Raw genomic sequence first — 23,190 nt, forward strand, 5'->3', positions numbered from 1 at the left:
TTTCGCGAATATAGCGCTATATATTCGTAATTACGAATATTCGTTTTTTTTTTTTTTTTTTTGTTTTTTTTTCCTTCACAGTACACATCACAGTGATCACCCCTCTCTGCCTCCAGCTTGTGTGGTGTAAAGAAGGCTGTAATACTACTGTGTGAGACTGGCGTGCGAAAATTCGCATATGCGAAAATTAGCATATGATAGTTTTCGCATATGCGAATTTCCACATATGCTAATTTTCACATGCGCGTATTTTCGCATACGCGAAAATAAAACGACAATATTACGAATATGCGAATATTCGCGAATATATGACGAATATTCGTCCATATATTCGCGAATATTCGCGAATTCGAATATGGCCTATGCCGCTCAACACTAGTCATAACCATACATTATACTGCCTTCTTTTTCTGCCACCAACCACCCAAAAACTTTTGCGTTCTTGATGCTCAGTCTGCTCGTGTCAGGTTCAGTCTAGTTCATTTATACACTACAAGTAATTTTATCAAACAATAATGAAGACCTAACTTACCTGTCCATTGAGTGCTGGTCTAGTTGGTGAAACTGCCAGTGAACCGGATAGATATACATGTTGTAGTTTTTTTGAAAATCTTTTACTAACAGCTCAATGTTATGATCGCCTTCTTGCAGCCTTTTCTCATTCTCATAGATTTTTCTCATCTAATTAAAGATAGGGTTAAAGTTACATTGGCCACAGAGGTTGAAGGGATATTCCAGCATTTAAAAATGTATCCCCTATCCACAGTCTGATCCTGTGGAGAGGAGATAAGTTTTTAAGTGACCCCCACAGAACAACTTATGTGGCTATCTGGAGTGATGAGTCCCGTTTCCTGCTAAAATATATGCATAGACAGGTCTGCATCTGGTTTCCACAAAATAAATCTGTACCCCGTGTGTGCACAGTAGAGGTTCACCAGGCTGGTGATGGTGGTGTCATGGTCTGGGGAATGTTTTTCCGGCATGCCCCTGGATCGTTGGCTGCCATACACTACAATCCTGAAAAACTATGGGCATTCACATTATTTCAATAAGTATGTCTTGGTTACATATAATTAGCTATATTATAAACCCAAAGTCCACTTACACTCGAATGGAAGTTGTTGTCTCTCTATCTAGTACTTGATGTGCAATTATTAATAATGCTCTAAAAAAAATATTGCTAGAAAAAAAGTGTTATTATATGGTCTTACCTTGCTTTTCTGCTTTTCCGAGAGAAGACCAGTGTTTTCCTGATCCCTTTCATAGAGCTGCATGAGAACATTTTTTAACCAGTCTCTCATTCTGAATGGAAAATGTGCAAGTTCATATTCTGTGCAAGGAGGGATGTCTGCAGAAAATGCAGAATAAAATGATATACAACTATTATTGAGCTTTTAAAAGATTGAAATGGTTTACATTTGCCCTGTCAAAAGTCAACATTCTCTCAACGTTTTGCAATCAGTACAATAAAAAACTAAACTCAGTACTTAATATCTCAGTATATTGGAAGTGTATTGTATTATAATACTCATAGGAAACAGTTTATTATATTATCCGATTCTCTTGAATACTATAATCATATTAGAAAAATACAGGATACCCACAAAAAGATATGCTGACATATAGTATCTCATGGTATACCCACAGTGGGCACATTGACTTTTCTGTTCCAAGTTTAGTCAATATATTCTTTTGTCTTTGCAGGACTCAAAAGGCCAGTAGACTGGTAGTGGGTATGCCGCCATATACTAATGAAGTACTAGTTACCATATATACTCGAGCATAAGCTGAGTTTTTCAGCACGATTTTTCGTGCTGAAAACGCCCCCCTCGGCTTATACTCGAGTGCACTCTCCGCCTGTCAATCCCTTCATCAGTGGTCTTCAACCTGCGGACCTCCAGATGTTAAAAAACTACAACTCCCAGCATGCCCGGACAGCCATCGGCTGTCTGGTCATGCTGGGAGTTGTAGTTTTGAAACACCTGTAGGTCCACAGGTTGAAGATCACTTTGCGGGCCTTCATCATCATCCAGACCCCCCCTTTAGTTTTCTACTCACCTCCCCTCGGTGGGAAGGAAGGGTGAGCTGGTCCGGGCCATCAATGCTGCAGGCACCATCCGGTGGGGAGGGTTAGTCGTTCCGGGCTGTACATTTTCACTGGGAGGCCCTCTTCTCTGCTCACTCCGGGCCGGCCCCGAACTAGTGACGTTGCCTTGACGCACAGGGACTTTCATGCGCAGGGTCTGGATGATGACGAAGGCCCGCGCAGTGGTCTTCAACCTGCGGACCTCCAGATGTTTCAAAACTACAACTCCCAGAGTTGTAGTTTTGCAACAACTGGAGGTTCGCAGGTTGAAGACGTGATGATTAAGGGGGGGGGGATGATAACAGGGTGATGATGATGGGATGATGATGACGGTGTGATGATGAAGGGGGGGAGATGATGATGGGGTGAAAATGACAGGGTGATGATGACGGGGGTGATGATGATGGGGGTGTTAATGACGGGGGTCTGGATGATGACAGGGGGGATGATGACATGGGGGATGATGTATTTCCCACCCTAGGCTTATAGTCGAGTCAATAACTTTTCTTGGGTTTTTGGGGTGAAATTAGGGGCCTCGGCTTATATTCGGGTCGGCTTATACCTGAGTATATACGGTATATGGCCCAAACAAGTCTACAGTAGTATGTATTTCTAGCAATCCATTTAAGAGTTCAAATCCAGATTTGGATTTCACCATATCCTCTGGCTTCCTGTTCTGCTTGTTCATGAACCAATAATGTTGGCTGAGTCATTTGTACTAAGGGATGTGTTTACCATCAAACTAATCTACTCAATATATTTCTACAGTTGGTAAATGTTCTTTACCATGTAGGTATTGACATACATTGTATTTCTCAAAGAACATTGTCAGACATCTTACATTTGCATGGACCTTGATAGTCCAGATGAAGATGATTTCTTTCCTTGCTGCCTTCAAGAAAGCATTTTGTGCCAAAAAGGTGGCAGGCACTTGGGTAAGTTTTGTTATCTGTCCCACAGACCTGAAGACATAAAGATAAAAGTCAATATCCATTAAGGAAAGTTTCAATTACTTATGTTTTTTTTCCTGATTCTAACTCTATCCATTAGACTGAGGGTTTTGTATAGCAGTAGAGTGAATCAGGCTAGACATACGGTAATGACTTGAGTCTATGGGAATCTATACAGGCACCAGAACTACCTGGTATAATGGTATTACACTGGCAGTACTACACAGACTCTTGACAGGGGCCAAAAACAAGCTCTAGCTGCCTAAATAATGATATAGTGAAGCTGCATGGGATAGCTCCTTGAAAGAGAAATTTTACCATGTTCTTTGATCAGAAGCATACAGGAGGCTAAACTGCAGGAAAGTGATGGTGTGGATGTTCCAATGTAAAATGCTGTTTCTGCTGGATGTATTAATAGACATGTTCTAAATAAAACCAAAGGTATATTTAACTTACAAGATCATTTCTGTTACCAGATAGGCATAAGTCTGGGTCTTGACAAACACAGAAAGGGTTCCCATGCCCATCAGTCTTACACATCTTCCCTCTTTTACAGTGGAAATGAATACATGGATCTAAAAGTACAAATCATGTTAAATAATGACCAACCTTTTATGCTACAGATCAATTTCCTTTGCTTTGGGGAATCATGCTAGATGAGAATGATGGATAAAAAATTCAGTGCAAGAGCTGTGCTCCCTTCATACACCATGGCAAACCATACAAGTAGCTCCCCGATATCACTGATCAGTTTTATGTAGAATGAGTGCACCTGACCAGAATGTGCATGCTGCTTTTTTGGTCAGGTAAGAGTTAAAGTTCTTGACCAATCTGCAGCTAGTGGGTTGTATTTCATGGCCTCCAACCTTTGTGGTTTAGCTGCTAATTTTAATTCATCTTGCACTGTTTTCTGTGCCTGTGCACATGTACTGTGTGTAGCCAAGGCTTATTAGTTTAGTCTTGTTTGGCTTATACCAGTGTTCTGTCTGTACTATGGTTGGTGTTTTCATCTCTGTATATGTTATGTGAATCTTAGTTTAGTCCTATAACCAGTCCTGGGTCTTGGTTAGTGTTCACACCTGTTTCTGTGAATCCTAAATCTTTACTTGAGTTTAGATGTGTTTGTATTTAGCATATCCCCCCCCTCCCCAAGGATAGGTCCTGTCCCACATAGTTGTGTGCCCCTAACTTGGAGTCTATTTGGATTTGGTCCTTTGGTTAGATCCGTTTCCTGAGTTCTAGATCTGTGTATCCTAATCTTGGTCCGTGTTCAGACCTGTGGGTCTTTTTGCATTTTGTCTAATGTGAATATGTTCTTATGCATCCTTAATTTATATAGTGTCTTCAGTTTACCTGTCCGTTTCCTGCATTTCTGGTCTAGTCTCGCCTTTACATATTTCTAATTATCCTGTCTTGTTCATTTTATTATATCTGTAATTTATCTTGCACTGGGTTCTAGGCTGTTGCCTGTATGCTATATACCTGTTGTCATGTTCATCTGATATCTGTTTACTACTTTGCCTTCCTGCTGTTATTCAGTATTCTGGTTTCCTGACTTGTGTCCCCCAATCTTGTATAGTTCCCGTTTACCGTTTTGACCATGATGTCCCTGCAGTTTAGTGAGAGGTATATGACCTGTTGCCCAGTTGTAGAGCTACTGTTTTAGGGTGGCTATGCAAGTAGGCAGGAAAAGACGTTCTTCCGTGCCCTACATGACATTATCAATGATGACATTGGGGGAGATTTATCAAAACCTGTGTAGAGGAAACTTGCCCATAGCAACCAATCAGCTTGCTGCATTCATTTTTATGAAGGCCTGTTAAAAACGAAAGAAGCAATCTGATTGGTTGCTATGGGCAACTGGGCAAGTTTTCCTCTGCACAGGTTTTGATAAATCTCCCCCATTATGCTTATGCATAGCGCTGAACAGTATTAACAATTTCATAATTGGTTTAAAAAATTAAAATAATTTTAATAAATGCTTTGTTTGCCTTAACCAGTACACTATTAGAGAAGCATGTAACCATGTGTAACATTTTATTTGTAATGACCCACAGAATAAATATTACATATCAGTTTTACAATAAAATGCACTGTGTAAAAGCAAAACCTCCCAAAATCTGTAAAATTGCAACTTTCTTTTCAATATCCCGCCACAAATAATGTTTTTTTGTTGCACCATACATTTTAAAATTAAAGGTGTCACTACAAAGTACAAAAAAAAAAGCCCTCATATGGATCTGTAGGTAGAAAAAAAATCTTTTTTTCAGTACAGGACTATATGAACCATTGCTGAATTAAATGGATATATTAGCTACTCACCAACAGAGAGGTTCTTATTATTTATCTCTAAACCTTCTCCATTTTTCTGAATTGCACCATCAACTCCCTAGTCACATAAAAAAAAGTTTATCTGAAAATGTTTAAAATATTTTCTGTATTACAGACTAAAATAATATTTTTTTAAATTACTTACATGGTCATGGTGGCTTACAAGGAGTTCACTAGGGTTCTCGAGAAGAACACTACTAGGCTTATCTGTGTTTCCATCATGTTGGTCAGTAGCAGTCAATTCACTGATGTTGTCAACTCTAATTCTATTATAATATCCAGTGCTATCTGAGTGCTGCCTCTGCTGCTCTTCTATAGCCGATTCATTCTGCATTATTTCCTTCTTAACCTCAATGTCATCTCTAGACACATTTGAATCAATGTGAAGGATATCCTCTTCCTTAATGTTTCTTACACTCTCCAAGTCCTTGATAACACTTGCATCTCCAGAAGATGGCTCTTTTACATAGAGATTATTATGGGTATCATTGTTGATTCTTTGCTTCATGGTATCCAGATTGTGAGTGATGTTTAAAATATTTAACACATTTGCATCATGTGTTTCCTCTAGAAAATGTGCATACCCCGTGCTGCCTTCTACACCAAATTGTACATTATCAGTGTTGGTTTTTAATGGGAAATTTTCAGATTGTTCGGAAAGTCCACCAGTAGAAAGCCCATGACTTTGTTGATCATTACTTTCATGCTCTTCATTGTTTGATTTATTTTCTTTTTGCATTTTACTATCCACTTTATCTATCACACTGTCTCCTTCATTTTTATATTTTGAGATATTGGTTTGGTTTTCTTTACTATCCAAAGGAGATTGTCCATTGTTACCAATGTCCACACTGAAAAGATTCAAAAACGATTCTATTGAAAATGTGCCTGGTTTAGCTTTAGAATCTTCTTCTTGCCTACCAGAAGCCATTTTATGTTTGCTTTGTATGGTGCTTTCAATATCAGAATCCACATCAGTGATGGCATATTGATCAATTACATTTTCTTTGTGTCTCTGCTCCTTCATGCTTTCATTTAACTAAATGAAATTATGTTAAGAGAACAATAGATTCAGCAAGGATTTAATAGTAAACAAAAACATTTAACCTACCATGTAAAAATTAGAGATGAGCGAACTTACAGTAAATTCGATTCCTCACGAACTTGTTGGCTCGGCTAAGTTCGCTCATCTCTAGTAAAAATGCTTCAAATCCCCATATTTTGACCCTTAACGTCTTCACTTTTTGAGAGCTATATGATGACTTATTTTAAAAATGGTTTGGCAGATAGAGATGTGATTTTACACATAAGCTATGGGAGAAGGGGGAAACTTGTTAGGCTATGTCATCAACATAGTGACCATCATGCGTTCTACAAATTCTATGGAGGGTCTGGGTCATGCAGCATCTTATTTATATAAAGTCCAGGGTATAGGTAGGTCGGCACTGTAGGAGTCGGTGCCCGAGGATCAATAGTATCCAATAGAAGTAGAAGAAAACCCGGCACTCAGGAATGCTGAAGAAGTATTTTTTTTATTCAGGTATACACTGCATATTATATCGCAGCACGCGTTCCGGCTAACAAAAGCCTTTATCAACTGCATCTGATGGAGTTGATAAAGGCTTTTGTTAGCCAGAACGCATGCTGCCATATAATATGCAGTGTATACCTGAATAAAAGAAATGCTTCTTCAGCATTCCTGAGTGCCAGGATTTTTTTCTACTTCTATCTGATTTATATAAGGCTATGTTCACACCACAGAATATCCACATGGAAAATCTATGTGTGGACATTCCACAGACTGCGGGCGCCGGCACATTATGCCGGACCTAGGACCACATGATAATGTGCCGTCTCATAGACGGCTATGCATTACGTGCGGAGTCTGCAAAAAAAAAATTGGACAGGTTCATTCTTTCTGCGGACACGGAAATCGGAATTTCCATGCCAGAAAAATTCAGCCGGAAATTTTACTGTGTGCACAGCACAGCATAGTTACACTAAAGACCAATATATGGCGGGTAATATCAACAATGTAAACTTATAGATCACCAGAGGCGATCTAAAAATACCCTATTTCCCATATACTAAAACTAATACTTTATCATAAATCCTAATTAAAAACAAACAGATAAAAAATCTGGTGTGAATTCACTCCATTGTATATGAGTACATCTTATTATGGTGCCTGTCAGGTCACCTTATGCTGTTAGCTGTAAACTTTGCATGCACCTGCAGCATAGAATTCACAGAAGTGTGATTGACTTGGAGTTACATTGTGTTGTTTAAGTGTTCCCTTTATTTTGGAGCAGTGTATATGTATAATGCATTTGGAAAGTCTTCAGACTTTAGATCTTTCTGGAGATGTACCATTGTACTAAAAAATGAGGCTCAGTAGTGTGTATGGCCTCCACGTGCCCGTATGGCCTCCCTACAACACCTGGGCATGTTCCTGATGAGGTGGTGCATGGTCTCCTGAGGGATTTCCTCCCAGACCTTGACTAAAGCATCCGCCAACTCTTGGACAGTTTGTGGTGCAACGTGGTGTTGGTGGATGGAGCGAGACATGATGTCCCAGATGTGCTCAATTGGATTCAGGTCTGGGGAATGGGTGGGCCAGTCCATAGCATCAATGCCTTCCTCTTACATGAACTGCTGACACACTCCAGCCACATGAGGTCTAGCATTTTCTTGCATTAGGAGGAACCCAGGGCCAACCGCACAAGCATATGGTCTCACAAGGTATCTGAGGATATCATCTCACTACCTAATGGTAGTCAGGCTACATCTGGCAAGCACATGGTGTTCACCATACACGCACCAGCTCCGGACACCGCTCCGGCACTCGCTGCCATTGCAGCGTTTCATGCGTGCATCTCGATCAACAAACTCACCCGGTGGTCTCTCAAACTAGCCCAGTATCCACGCTTAATCATTGCACCCAGGACCCTGAGGGGAATGAATGGTGGATTACTGATCGCTTTAAGCTACTAGAGAGACACGGGCAGTGATAGACCATTTTTCTGTATACCATTTGGAGTACAATGTATCTGGTCTCCATTCTATTACTTGGATACATATAATACAATAAGTTGATTTCTAGTCCCCTGATGAAGTGGTGGGAACAAATCTACTTATCAGTTCCACCCATGGAAACGCGTTGGGACAAGGGACTCTAAAACAGTTTTGGGACAAGGGACTCTAAAACAGTTTTTCTAAAATACAATTATTCTGTTCTTTCAGTATTAGTTTTGATATGGTGACATGTTGACAAGTACTAATTAGCATGTTGACAAGTATTAATCAGCCCTTATCGTGACACGAGGCTGATATATGAGCGCCATACGCTAGCCAACTAGCTCTCTAGCGTTGATTCGCTTTTTTCTTATATTATTATTTTTTGGTTGCACCATTAGAGCACTATTATTTGGTTAAGATTTTTAAGCGTATAACTATTAAAAGTTACATTTTAATAAGGCACCTCAATCCTTCACAGGGACCACTTTTTTCTACCTTTAATTGCCGTGAGGTAATACCTAACTAAGGTTCATGTATAGCCCCTTACTATATACATTCTATCTAATCTAAAGAATGTTGTAAGCAGCAGAACGTTCTCCACGGCGTCTCCAGAATCTGTCACGTCTGTCACATGTGCTCAGTGCGAACCTGCTTTAACCCCTTAAGGACGCAGGATGTAAATGTACGTCCTGGTGCGGTGGTACTTAACGCACCAGGACGTACATTTACGTCCTGTGCATAACCGCGGGCATCGGAGCGCCAGGGACCCGCCGGCAATGGCCGACGCCCGCGATCTCGCGGGCGTCCGCCATTAACCCCTCAGGTGCCGGGATCAATACAGATCCTGGCATCTGCGGCAGTGCGCGATTTCAATGAATGATCGGATCGCCTGCAGCGCTGCTGCAGGGATCCGATCATTCAGAACGCCGCTTGGAGGTCCCCTCACCTTCCTCCTTCCGGCTCCCGGCGTCTCCTGCTCTGGTCTGAGATCGAGCAGACCAGAGCAGGAGATGACCGATAACACTGATCTGTTCTATGTCCTATACATAGAACAGATCAGTATTAGCAATCATGGTATTGCTATGAATAGTCCCCTATGGGGACTATTCAAGTGTAAAAAAAAAATGTAAAAAATGTAAAAGTAAAAGTAAACAAAAGTGAAAAATCCCCTCCCCCAATAAAAAAGTAAAACGCCCGTTTTTTCCTATTTTACCCCCAAAAAGCGTAAAAAATAAATTTTATAGACATATTTGGTATCGCCGCGTGTGTAAATGTCCGAACTATTAAAATAAAATGTTAATGATCCCGTACGGTGAACGGCGTGAACGAAAAAAAAAAAAAGTCCAAAATTGCTACTTTTTTAATACATTTTATTTAAAAAAAATTATAAAAAATGTATTAAAAGTTTTCTATATGCAAATGTGGTATAAAAAAAATTACAGATCATGACGCAAAAATACCACCGCTTATACGGAAAAATAAAAAAGTTATAGGTCATCAAAATAAAGGGATTATAAACGTACTAATTTGGTTAAAAAGTTTGTGATTTTTTTTAAGCACAACAATAATAGAAAAGTATGTAATAATGGGTATCATTTTAATCGTATTGACCCTCAGAATAAAGAACACACGTCATTTTTACCATAAATTGTACGGCGTGAAAACGAAACCTTCCAAAATTAGCAAAATTGTGTTTTTCTTTTTAATTTCCCCACAAAAATAGTGTTTTTTTGTTGCGCCATACATTTTATGATATAATGAGTTATGTCATTACAAAGGACAACTGGTCGCGCAAAAAACAAGCCCTCATACTAGTCTGTGGATGAAAATATAAAAGAGTTATGATTTTTAGAAGGCGAGGAGGAAAAAATGAAAACGTAAAAATTTAATTGTCTGAGTCCTTAAGGCTAAAATGGGCTGAGTCCTTAAGGGGTTAAACTGTGAAGAGCACAGGGTGCCAGTGGCGAATTTGCCAATCTTGGTGTTCTCTGGCAAATGCCAAACGTTCTGCACGGTGTTGGGCTAAAAAGCACAACCCCCATCTGTGGACGTCGGGCCCTCATACCACCCTCATGGAGTCTGTTTCTGACCGTTTGAGTGGACACATGCACATTTGGGGCCAGCTGGATGTCATTTTGCAGGGTTCTGGCAGTGCTCCTCCTGCTCCTTACACAAAGGCAGAGGTAGCGGTCCTGCTGCTGGGTTGTTGCCCTCCTACAGGGTCCTCCATGTCTCCTGATGTACTGGCCTGTCTCCTGGTAGTGCCTCCATGCTCTGGACACTATGCTGACAGACACAGCAAACCTTCTTGCCACAGCTCGCATTGATGTGCCATCCTGGATGAGCTGCACTACCTGAGCCACTTGTGTGAGTCGTAGACTCCGTTGCATGCTACCAGTAGAGTGAAAGCACCACCAGCATTAAAAAGTGACCAAAACATAAGCCAGGAAGCAAAGGAACTGAAAAGTGGTCTGTGGTCACCACCTGCAGAACCACTCCTTTATTGGGGGTGTCTTGCTAATTGCCTATAATTTCCACCTGTTGTCTGTTCCATTTGCACAACAGCATGTGAAATTGATTGTCAATCGGTGTTGCTTCCTGAGTGGACAGTGTGATTTCACAGAAGTGTGATTGACTTGGAGTTACATTGTGTTGTTTAAGTGTTCCCTTTATTTTTACATATATATATATATATATATATATATATATATATATATATACACACATACACATTTTGCAAATATCTTTCAAAATTATGTTCCTTGACTTGTTCAGTACCTTTACTCCAGGCATCAATTCTCGCTCCACTGTTAATGAATCCTAAAATGGAAAACAGAACATTTACATTTTTTTTCTATAACACTTTTCGACTAAATTTTTGATTTAAATCAATAGAAACATAATGTAAGTGCTTCTAGGACTTGGAAGAACTTCAATAGAGGCGTCACATATGATACCGTTGTTAATATTATGGGGTCTATGTGCTGTTCTTAGTTTAGCCTACAAAACCTTAAATGAACAATGTATTTCTCATTTTTGTTATGCTTCATTTCATATCATTTTTCCCACAGACCTCAATAATTTTTATTTATTTGGTCATTTATTTTTTTTGTTAATAGGGCCTCGAGCTGAGCATGAGGACCACAGACTAATATATGTAGTTATAGCTTCAGTCTGGGGATATGTTCATTGCTTATTGAGATCAACATCTCATATGGTACTGGTAAGCTTAGAAAGGAAAGAGTCACATGTAACAGAGGGAGTTTCCAAGTGACATTATTTTATATATAATTTTTTTTTTCCTTATATATTTTTCCAGAAAAATGCTGGAAAATTGCATATCTGGAGCATGCTGCATTTTGAGGGAAAGGCCCTAAAAACAATTTAAAACACATTTTATATTTCACTATAGACTTTTACATAGCATCAAGAAAAAAATGCTGAAAAAAACACTGTGAGAAAACATGGGTGAAACTAAAGTAAGGTATCTGTATACTGTGAACTTCCACTTTTTCTGCTATTAAATGTAGACTTAAATCTACATTAATATCTTCATCTTCCTAAACAGTTCTTATAGTCTGAATAAGAGCAGGATCCACAAAAATGTATAACTACATTTGGAAACAATCAACCGCATACACATAACATACTCTATAAGAGGAGTCGGCCATCCCTGGCACGTGGGGTGCTTTTGAGGGGCATGCGGGGCTCCGGGGGCAGACAAGCGCTCACTCTGCTAATAAGGATCCAGGTGACAGGGAGGAGGGGAGGGGGGTGCAGGTGACGGGGAAGGGGGGTGTGGGTGACGAGGAGGGGGGTTCAAGTGAGAGGGAGGGAGTGGAGATGTAGGTTATGGGGAGGGGGGCTGCAGATGACAGAGAGGGGGGAGAGGTGCTGGAGGGGGGTGCAGGTGACAGGAAGGGGGTCCAGGTGACAGGTAGGGGGGACGGGGGTGCAGGTTATGGGGAGGAGAGAGTGCAGGAGAGGGGGTGCCGGTGACAGGGAGGGAAGTGCAGGTGACAGGGAGGGGAGTAATGATTTGGATGGGGAAGAGCATTAGCTACCGTATTTATCGGCGTATAACACGCACTTTTTAGGCTAAAATTTTTAGCCTAAAGTCTGTGTGCGTGTTATACGCCGATACACCCCCAGGAAAGGCAGGGGGAGAGAGGCCGTTGCTGCCCGCTTCTCTCCCCCTGCCTTTCCTGGTGTCTAGAGCGCTGCTGTCGGCCCTTTTCACCCCCTGGTTATCGGCGCCGCTGCCCGTTCTGTCCCGCTGACTATCGGTGCCGGCGCCGATAGCCAGGGAGAGAGAAGCGGCACCGACAGCCAGGGGGAGAGAAGGGGCAGCGGCACCCATTGCCGGCGCCACTGCCCCGTTGCCTCCCCCCATCCCCGGTGGCATAATTACCTGAGTCGGGTCCGCGCTGCTCCAGGCCTCTGTCGTGCGTCCCCGGCGTCGTTGCTATGCGCTGAATGGCGTCAGAGCGCCGTGCATAGCAACGACGCTGGGGACGCACGACGGAGGCCTGGAGCAGCGCGGACCCGACTCAGGTAATTATGCCACCGGGGATGGGGGGAGGCAACGGGGCAGCGGCGCCGGCAATGGGTGCCGCTGCCCCTTCTCTCCCCCTGGCTGTCTGCGCCGCTTCTCTCCCCCTGGCTATCGGCGCCGGAACCGATAGTCAGGGGGACAGAACGGGCAGCGGTGCCGATAACCAGGGGGTGAAAAGGGCCGACAGCAGCGCTCTAGACCCCAGGAAAGGCAGGGGGAGAGAAGCGGGCAGCGATGGCCTCTCTCCCCCTGCCTTTCCTGGGGGTATATCGGGGTATACACGCGCACACACGCACCCTCATTTTATCATGGATATTTGGGTAAAAAACTTTTTTTACCCAAATATCCTTGGTAAAATGAGGGTGCGTGTTATAGGCCGGTGCGTGGTATACCCCGATAAATACGGTACTTCCCTACCTGGCTACCTACACAATTACCTACTTACAAATGCAGAAACTAAGATGTTTGTCTTGCAGATGTTGCAGTGATGTGTTTTGGCTGGAAGAAGTTGTCATGGTGGTCTGAGCCAGGAGAACAGAAGGAAAGAGGACAACACTGATCAGAAAAGACGTGAACTGTGAGTCAGTTAATGTAACTGTATGTATATCATTGTGCAACACAACTGGAGTCTGATCCTGGGGTCTGTATTAGGGTGGGGTCTGATTCTGAAGTCTGTATTATGCAGAGATGTCTGATTCTGGGGTCTGTATTATGGTGGGGTCTGATTCTGAAGTCTGTATTATAGTAGGGACTGATTGTGGGGTCTGATTCTTGGGTCTGTATTATGGTGGGTGGTGATTCTGGGGTCTGTATTATGGTGGGGTCTGATTCTGTATTATGGTGTGGAATGATTCTGAGGTCTGTATTATGGTGGGCGGTGATTCTGGGGTCTGTATTATGGTGAGTGGTGATTCTGGGGTCTGTATTATGGTGGGTGGTGATTCTGGGGTCTGTATTATGGTGGAGTCTGATTCTGGGGTCCGTATTATGGTGGGTGGTGATTCTGGGGTCTGTATTATGGTGGGGTCTGATTCTGGGGTCTGTGTTATGGTGGGAACTGATTCTCGGGTCTGTATTATAGTGGAAACTGATTCTGGGGTCTGTATTATGGCGGAGACTGATTCTGCGGTCTGTATTATAGTGGGGATTAATTCTGGGGTCTGTATTTTGGTGGGGACTGATTTGGGGGTCTGTATTATGGTGGGAACTGATTCTGGGGTCTGTATTATGGTGGGAACTGATTCTGGGGTCTGTATTATGGTAAGTGGTGATTCTGGGATCTATATTATGGTGGGTGGTGATTCTGGGGTCTGTATTATGGTGGGTGGTGATTCTGGGGTCTGTATTATGGTGGGTGGTGATTTTGGGGTCTGTATTATGGTGGGTGGTGATTCTGGGGTCTGTATTGTGGTGCGGATTGATTCTGGGGTCTGTATTAGGTCTGAGTTAAAATGGTTGTTCTCACTGTAAGGTCCTTACAGCGAGAACAATATATAGGGACAATTCTGGAAAAAAAAAAAAAAACGGTGACAAGCCACATCAACAGCAAGCCACACCCATATTGCCGGCACACCAAGCGACTTCAAAAAAAATTTGGGCACAGCACTACCAGAAGGTTGAGTACCCCTGCCCTATAACATATGATATAGCCTCTCTTGTTTCTATGAACTATTGCTAATTAATCATAATACAGCTAACATTTCCATGTCATTCATTCTGAGTGGTGAATAATATGAGGAATAGAAAAAAAATTATCAAGATACTTACTGATGATGTAAAATAGATCCCAATAAGACAAGCCACTGTGCCAAAATAATACATTTTTGTGCACCTTAAAAACATAAAATACATTATATTTAATTACATATATATATATATATATATATATATATATATATATATATATATTGTAGAAATTACAAAATCCCCAAGGCTGAAATAGTTAAACAAAGTCTAGTCATGTTCTGCTTTTTTTGGAGTTCAGTGAGTGGTCACAATCAGTAATTGACAGTTGTGCTTACTTATAAGGAGGAAGCTGTCAATCACTGAGTAGGACCACCCACTGGACTCCTAAGCTAAAAATTTACAGGAATTACTGTCAGTAAGTTACAAGTTATACTTAGTCTTTTAGCATAAAATTACACATCAATCTGCTCCTTCTGCTCTTTAACATAGATTGGACTGCATTTTCCTGCATTTCCCTTTAAAGTGTACCTCTCATTAACAAAATTTTTTATATAATGTAGATAATACAATTATATGTATACTTGTAAAATGGTTTAAAAATCTTTTTGGGTGAGAAAATGCTGCCCCTGCAGCTATTGCCTGTGTGTCTCTGTGAGGAGTCCAAATACAGGAAGTGAGGGCAGGACATGTAGGGATCTGTGCAGGCTCCTGGCTTGTCAATTATCCTGCTATATGAGCCGGGAGCATGTCAAAGAGCCTCAGTGCACAGAGCCCTGCTGGTCCTCAATTTACAGAGCCCTGCTTGCATTCAGTGCACAGAGCCCTGCTGGTCCTCAATTTACAGAGCCCTGCTTGCATTCAGTGCACAGAGCCCTGCTTGTCCTCACTGCACAAAGTCCTGCTTGTCCTCACTGCACAGAGCCCTGCTTGTCCTCACTGCACAGAGCCCTGCTTGTCCTCACTGCACAGAGCCCTGCTTGTCCTCACTGCACAGAGCCCTGCTTGTCCTTACTGCACAGAGCCCTGCTTGTCCTCAGAGCACAGAGCCCTGCTTGTCCTCAGTGCACAGAGCCCTGCTTGTCCTCAGTGCACAGAGCCCTGCTTGCCCTTAGTGCCCAGAGCCTTGCTTGTCCTCAGTGCACAGAGCCCTGCTTGTCCTCAGTGCAGAGCCCTGCTTGTCCTCAGTGCACGGATCCCTGCTTGTCCTCAGTGTACAGAGCCCTGCTTGTCCTCAGTGTACAGAGCCCTGCTTGTCCTCAGTGCAAAGAGCCCTTCTTGTCCTCAGTGCACATAGCCCTGCTTGTCCTCAGTGCACAGAACCCTGCTTGTCCTCACTTCACAGAGCCCAGCTTGTCCTCAGTATACAGAGCCCTGTTTGTCCTAACTGCACAGAGCCCTGCTTGTCCTCAGTGTACAGAGCCCTACTTGTCCTCAGTGCACAGAGCCCTGCTTGTCCTCAGTGCACAGAGCCCTGCTTGTCCTCAGTACACAGAGCCCTGCTTGTCCTCAGTACACAGAGCCCTGCTTGTCCTCAGTACACAGAGCCCTGCTTGTCCTCAGTGCACAGAGCTCTGCTTGTCCTCATTGCACAGAGCCCTGCTTGTCCTTACTGCACAGAGCCCTGCTTGTCCTCAGTATACAGAGCCCGGCTTGTCCTCACTGCACAGAGCCCTGCTTGTCCTTACTGCACAGAGCCCTGCTTGTCCTCAGTGCACAGAGGCCTGCTTGTCCTCACTGCACAGAGCCCTGCTTGTCCTCAGTGTACAGAACCCTGCTTGTCCTCAGTGTACAGAGCCCTGCTTGTCCTCAGTGCACATAGCCCTGCTTGTCCTCAGTGTACAGAGCCCTGCTTGTCCTCAGTGTACAGAGCCCTGCTTGTCCTCAGTGTACAGAGCCCTGCTTGTCCTCAGTGTACAGAGCCCTGCTTGTCCTCAGTGTACAGAGCCCTGCTTGTCCTCAGTGTACAGAGCCCTGCTTGTCCTCAGTGCTCAGAGCTCTGCTGGTCCACCCACCCTTCCTGTATTTGTTCTCCTCAAAGAGACACACAGACAATAGCTGTAGGAACAAAAATATACAAATGTTTTAACCAAAGTATATAACGAATATACATATAATAGTATTATCTACATTATATAAAAGGTTTTGTTAACGACAGGTACACTACATATGGTCATGGGGGGAAACCAGTACAGCCCTAGCACCCAACAAACAACAACTGCACCCAACTGAGGATTGTCACCATCATATCTATTTAGTAACATAACATTTTACTAATCAATCACTTCTACTATGTGCATTAGTCAGATACAGTACATAGTTTTTATATATGTATATTTAAGAAATACAAACAGCTCAAACATAGGCAAGTCTTAATGTCATGTCTATACCATTAGGGTGCATTCACACACACCTGATCTGCTGCAGATCAGAACTTGTAAAATCCCCAGCAGCAAATTCACAACTGTGCATTTTAAAGGGCAATTCTTGTGTATTTTGTGTATGTCTAGTAAAATCTGCAACTGCAAATTTTACAACTGCAGATCCACAGCTTCAAATCTGCAAAGGATTCGGTGTGTGTGAATACACCGTAAAGCTTGATTTCTGATGTGGTATGAAAAATTTTAAAGTCTTCAAAATATTACCTTAGTTGCCAAGACCCACTGTTTTAACCAGGATGCTGCAGATAGAAACTCAGCTACTCATATGCCCAGCCGGTTATCACACAATCACAGCAACACATGAACAAACATGTCAATCCTATTCTTTTTATAATTGTCTCTTTGGCTGGAAAGCAATTGAAGCCCAGTGAAGTTGAAATTATGCTGGCCTGTCACACACAACTGTTTATAGAGCGATACCATATTCCCAGACAAAGTCCCCTCATTCATGTGCTGTAGGGACCTGATTCATGGGGAACAAAAATATACAACTCCCAAATAGAGTATATACTGTATACAATAATTATGAATAACCAGAGTCAATGAATGAAAATCAGTGCACCATGGACTAGTAGCCAAAGTCAAAAGGGTGAATGTATTCAGAGGATACAACAAACACCAAGATTCCAGATGGATAGGTCCCATAAAACCTATTTCTTTATTGTTTCATCTTAAAATAGTGTCCACACAAATGGTGCGCTTTGGTAATTCCTGACCTTTAGGGTAGGGTAACATGCTCCACATCCGTATTTGCCGCTGTGTATTTCAGAATTTCATCAAGAGGTCTGATGCGAGTTTGCGAGTGGCAAATACTCTGTGGATGCGGTATGTGTGACCCTACCCTAAAGGAGTTTTTCAGGTAATCCTATTCACTGATTGTTGGGATTGGGTGTCGGCCCCTAATTACTCAGCAATTGGTGGCCTATCCAGAGAATAGGCCATTGGTGATTTTCGACAGGGAAACATCTTTAACAGATGCCAAAAGGGCACCCTTTTGGCTTATGTCAGAGCATATGGACCTGTTACCATATGAACATTTTAAGCATTCCAACATGTAATTGGGCCCAGTAGTACATCACAAATAAACCATGCCCAAGGCAGGGCCATAGCTTTCCACGGGGCGAGTGAGGCAAGGGGGCGCATCGGCCATTACTGGACTGGCCCTGGCCACTGCACCTGCTTGTACAGGGAGTCTGGCACACATTACAGGAGTGCCGGGACATACGGTGGGAATGATGATGCCAAAAATTTTAGATTTTCCCACCCTGGCTGGTGCATCTGTGACTCACTCACGGCGAGCCAGGACCTGCAGCGCCATTCGTAAGTCACAGGAATACAGGCCAGGCAGAAGAGAAGTTTGAGCAATGTCAGGACGGGGATGCTGCAGCTCCCCTCAGTCACCCATGTACGCCCCTCTGTTATCCCTCTCTAACCCTCTGTCACACATATACACCCTCTGCCACCCACGTACACTCCTCTGTCACTCGTGTACATTCCACTGTCACTCATGTACACCACTGTACACCCACCTGTCATCCCTTTGCACCTACACACCCCAGTACTCCTCTACACCTGTAAAAGGGGTGAAACCGAGGCCAAGCTACCTACAGTGGGGCAAGAAAACATTTTGTCAGCCACCAATTGTGCAAGTTCTCCCACTTAAATAGAAGAGAGAGGCCTGTAATTTTCATCATAGGTATACTTACACTATGAGAGACATAATGAGAAAAAAGAAATCCATAAAATCCCATTGTCTGATTTTTAAAGAATTTATTTGCAAATTATGGTGGAAAATAAGTATTTGGTCAATAAAAAGGTTCATCTCAATACTTTGTTATATACCCTTTGTTGGCATTGACAGAGGTCAAACGTCTTCACAAGGTTTCCACACACTTGCTGGTATTTTGGCCCATTCCTCCATGTAGATCTCCTCTAGAGCAGTGATGTTTTGGGGCTGTCGCTGGACAACACAGACTTTCAACTCCCTCCAAAGGTTTTCTAAGGGGTTGAGATCTGGAGACTGGTGAGGCCACTCCAGGACCTTGAAATGGTTCTTACGAAGCCACTCCCTCGTTGCCCGGGTGGTGCGTTTGGGATCATTGTCATGCTGAAAGACCCAACCACATTTCATTTTCAATGCTGATGAACGGAGGTTCTGATGAACGGAGGTTTTCACTCAAAATCTCAAGATACATGGCCCCATTCATTCTTTCCTTTGCACAGATCAGTCATCCTGGTCCCTTTGCTGAAAAACAGTCCCAAAGCATGATGTTTCCACCCCATGCTTCACAGTAGGTATAGTGTTCTTTGGATGTAACTCAGCATTCTTTCTCCTCCAAACACGACGAGTTGAGTTTTTACCAAAAAGTTCTACTTTGGTTTTATCTGACCATATGACATTTTGCCAATACTCTTCTGGATCATCCAAATACTCTCTAGCAAACATCAGACGGGCCCGGATGTACTGGCTTAAGCAGGGGGACACGTCATGCACTACATGATTTGAGTCCCTGGCGGCGTAGTTTGTTAAGGGTGGTTTCCTTTGTTACTTTAGTCCCAGCTCTCTGCAGGTCATTCACTAGGTCCCCCGTGTGGTTCTGGGATTTTTGCTCATCGTTTTTGTGATCATTTTGACACCACAGGGTGTGATCTTGCATGGAGACCCAGATCGAGAGAGATTATCAGTGTATGTCTTCCATTTTCTAATAATTGCTCCCACAGCTGATTTCTTCACACCAAGCTGCTTGCCTATTGCACATTCAGACTTCCCAGCCTGGTGCAGGTCTACAATTTTGTTTCTGGCGACAGCTCTTTGGTCTTGGCCATAGTGGAGTTTGGAGTGTGACTGTTTGAAGTTGTGTTAAGGTGTCTTTCATACTGATAACAAGTTCAAACAGGTGCCATTAATACAGGTAACGAGTGGATGACAGAGGAGACTCTTAACCTGTTAAGGACCCAGGGCGTAAACTTACGCCCTGAGTCCCGGTCCTGCGATATAACGCGGGGTCACACGGTGACCTTGCATCATATTGCGGCGGGCCCGGCATCATAGTGAAGCCGGGACCAGCCACTAATAGTGCGCGGCACTGATCGCGGTGCCGCGCGCTATTAACCCTTTAGCGGTGCGCTCAAAGCTGAGCCGCGTGGCTAAAAACAAAAGTAAAAGTGCCCGGCTAGCTCAGGGAGCTGTTCGGGATCGCCGCGGTATCCCAAACAGCTGTAGCACAGGAGGAAGGTCTCTTACCTTCCTTCCTGCAGTCCGATCGCCGAATGAATGCTACAAGCCTGAGATCCAGGCTTGAGCAATCAATCGCCGAAAACACTGATTGATCCATTCCTATGGGGATGCATCAATCAATGTTAAAGATCAGTAAATGCAATGTTATAGCCCCTTATGGGAGCTATAATATTGCATAAGAAAAGTGTAAAAAAGTCATTAACCCTTTCAATTATCCCTTCCTCTAATAAAAGTTTAAATCAACCGGCATTTCCAAGAATAAAAAAAAAAAAACAGTGTAAATAAAAATAAACATATGTGGTATCACCGCGTGTGGAAATGTCCGAATTATAAAAAAATATACCGCTTTTTAAACCGCACGTTGAATGGCGTACGCGCAAATAAATTCCAAAGTACAAAATAGCGCATTTTTGATCACTTTTTATACCACAAAAAAGTGAATAAAAAGTGATCAGAAAGTCTGATCAGAACAAAAATGGTACAGCTGAAAACTTCAGATCACTGTGCAAAAAATGAGCCCTCATAGCGCCCTGAACACAGAAAAATAAAAAAGTTACAGGGCTCAGAAAATGACAATTTTAAACGTATACGTTTTCCTGCATGTATTCATGATTTTTTTCTGAAGTGATACAAAATCAAAGGGGGGGGGGGGGGCGTGATGTCCCGTCTCTGTCTCGGGAGCAGAACCCGGCACAGAATGCAGGGTGCCACATGAAGATCCGGGGGTCCCAGCGGCGGGACTCTGCGATCAGACATCTTATCACCTATCCTTTGGATAGGTGATAAGATGTATAAGGCCGGAATGCCCCTTTAAGGATAAGCAGTGACTATGTTATCACTTCTACAGAAGGAAAGTATACTGTAACTTTAATGTACATTTCGCATATTATTATACATATGAACATTAAAGATTTCCAAGATTCACTCAACTAGATGAATTCTCATCTACTTCAGACAAATGCCCAGAAGAGGTCACTGTTGTAGCAATAAAGTACAGAGAGTAACAATAAAAATTCAACCTGTTCTTAATTTTTACATACATAAAAAATATATATATATATATATTTTTGTTTTCATGAATTCAACCTTAACCCCTTAAGGACCAAGCTCATTTTCACCTTAAGGACCAGAGCATTTTTTGCACATCTGACCACTGTCAATTTAAGCATTGATAACTCTGGGATGCTTTTACTTATGAATTTGATTCCTAGATTGTTTTTTTGTGACATATTCAAATTTATGTTAGTGATAAATTTGCATAATTTTTTGGTGAAAAATTCACAAATTTCAGGAAAAATTTTAACCCCTTAAGGACTGAGCCCTTTTTCACCTTAAGGACTCGGCCATTTTTTGCAAATCTGACCACTGTCACTTTAAACATTAATAACTCTGGAATGCTTTTAGTTATCATTCTGATTTCGAGATTGTTTTTTCGTGACATATTCTACTTTAACGTAGTGGTAAAATTTTTTGGTAACTTGCACCCTTTCTTGGTGAAAAATCCCCAAATTTGATGAAAAATTTGAAAATTTTGCATTTTTCTAACTTTGAAGCTCTCTGCTTGTAAGGAAAATGGATATTCCAAATAATTTTTTTTTATTCACATATACAATATGTCTACTTTATATTTGCATCATAAAATTGATGAGTTTTTACTTTTGGAAGACACCAGAGGGCTTCAAAGTTCCGCAGCAATTTTCCAATTTTTCACAAAATTTTGAAACTCGCTTTTTTTCAGGGACCAGTTCAGGTTTGAAGTGGATTTGAAGGGTCTTCATATTAGAAATACCCCATAAATTACCCCATTATAAAAACTGCACCCCCCGAAAGTATTCAAAATGACATTCAGTAAGCGTTTTAACCCTTTACGGGTTTCACAGGAATAGCAGCAAAGTGAAGGAGAAAATTCACAATCTTCATTTTTTACACTCGCATGTTCTTGTAGACCCAATTTTTGAATTTTTGCAAGGGGTAAAAAGGAGAAAATTTTTACTTGTATTTGAAACCCAATTTCTCTCGAGTAAGCACATACCTCATATGTCTATGTTAATTGTTCGGCGGGCGCAGTAGAGGGCTCAGAAGGGAAGGAGCGTCAAATGGTTTTTGGGGGGCATGTCACCTTTAGGAAGCCCCTATGGTGCCAGAACAGCAAAAAAAAACACATGGCATACCATTTTGGAAACTAGACCCCTCGGGGAACGTAACAAGGGGTAATGTGAACCTTAATACCCCACAGGTGATTCACGACTTTTGCATATGTAAAAAAAATATATATTTTTTTTACCTAAAATGCTTGGTTTCTCTAAAGTTTTACATTTTTAAAAAGGGTAATAGCAGAAAATACCCCCCAAAATTTGAAGCCCAATTTCTCCCGATTCAGAAAACACCCCATATGGGGGTAAAAAGTGCTCTGTTGGCGCACTACAGGTCTCAGAAGAGAAGGAGTCACATTTGGCTTTTTTGAAGGAAATTTTGCTCTGGGGGCATGCCGCATTTAGGAAGCCCCTATGGTGCCAGGACAGCAAAAAAAAACACATGGCATACCATTTTGGAAACTAGACCCCTCGGGGAACGTAACAAGGGGTAAAGTGAACCTTAATACCCTACAGGTGTTTCACGACTTTTGCATATGTAAAAAAAAATAAAAAAATTTACCTAAAATGCTTGATTTCCCAAAAAATTTACATTTATACAAAGGGTTAAAGCAGAAAATACCCCCCAAAATTTGAAGCCCAATTTCTCCCGATTCAGAAAACACCCCATATGGGGGTGAAAAGTGCTCTGTTGGTGCACTATAGGTCTCAGAATAGAAGGAGTCACATTTGGCTTTTTGAAAGCAAATTTTGCTCTGGGGGCATGCCGCATTTAGGAAGCCCCTATGGTGCCAG

The 23,190-nt window shown here is 42.3% G+C and overlaps 1 protein-coding gene across 1 annotated transcript in view; it reads right to left on the reverse strand.

Moving 5' to 3' along the window:
* Nucleotides 1-23,190, reverse strand: part of SPARCL1 (SPARC like 1) — a 52,094-nt gene that overhangs the window by 4,120 nt on the left and 24,784 nt on the right. The window contains exons 2-9 of the mRNA XM_056558042.1: nucleotides 14,708-14,771; nucleotides 11,164-11,205; nucleotides 5,513-6,406; nucleotides 5,359-5,425; nucleotides 3,493-3,611; nucleotides 2,928-3,048; nucleotides 1,212-1,348; nucleotides 533-681 (exon numbers count right to left, since the gene is read on the reverse strand). Coding sequence (XP_056414017.1) covers nucleotides 533-681; nucleotides 1,212-1,348; nucleotides 2,928-3,048; nucleotides 3,493-3,611; nucleotides 5,359-5,425; nucleotides 5,513-6,406; nucleotides 11,164-11,205; nucleotides 14,708-14,771 — 1,593 coding nt within the window. The remainder of the gene's footprint in view (nucleotides 1-532; nucleotides 682-1,211; nucleotides 1,349-2,927; nucleotides 3,049-3,492; nucleotides 3,612-5,358; nucleotides 5,426-5,512; nucleotides 6,407-11,163; nucleotides 11,206-14,707; nucleotides 14,772-23,190) is intronic.

The sequence above is a fragment of the Hyla sarda genome, chromosome 1 (genome assembly GCF_029499605.1).
Source record: "Hyla sarda isolate aHylSar1 chromosome 1, aHylSar1.hap1, whole genome shotgun sequence".
Classification (NCBI taxonomy): Eukaryota; Metazoa; Chordata; class Amphibia; order Anura; family Hylidae; genus Hyla; species Hyla sarda.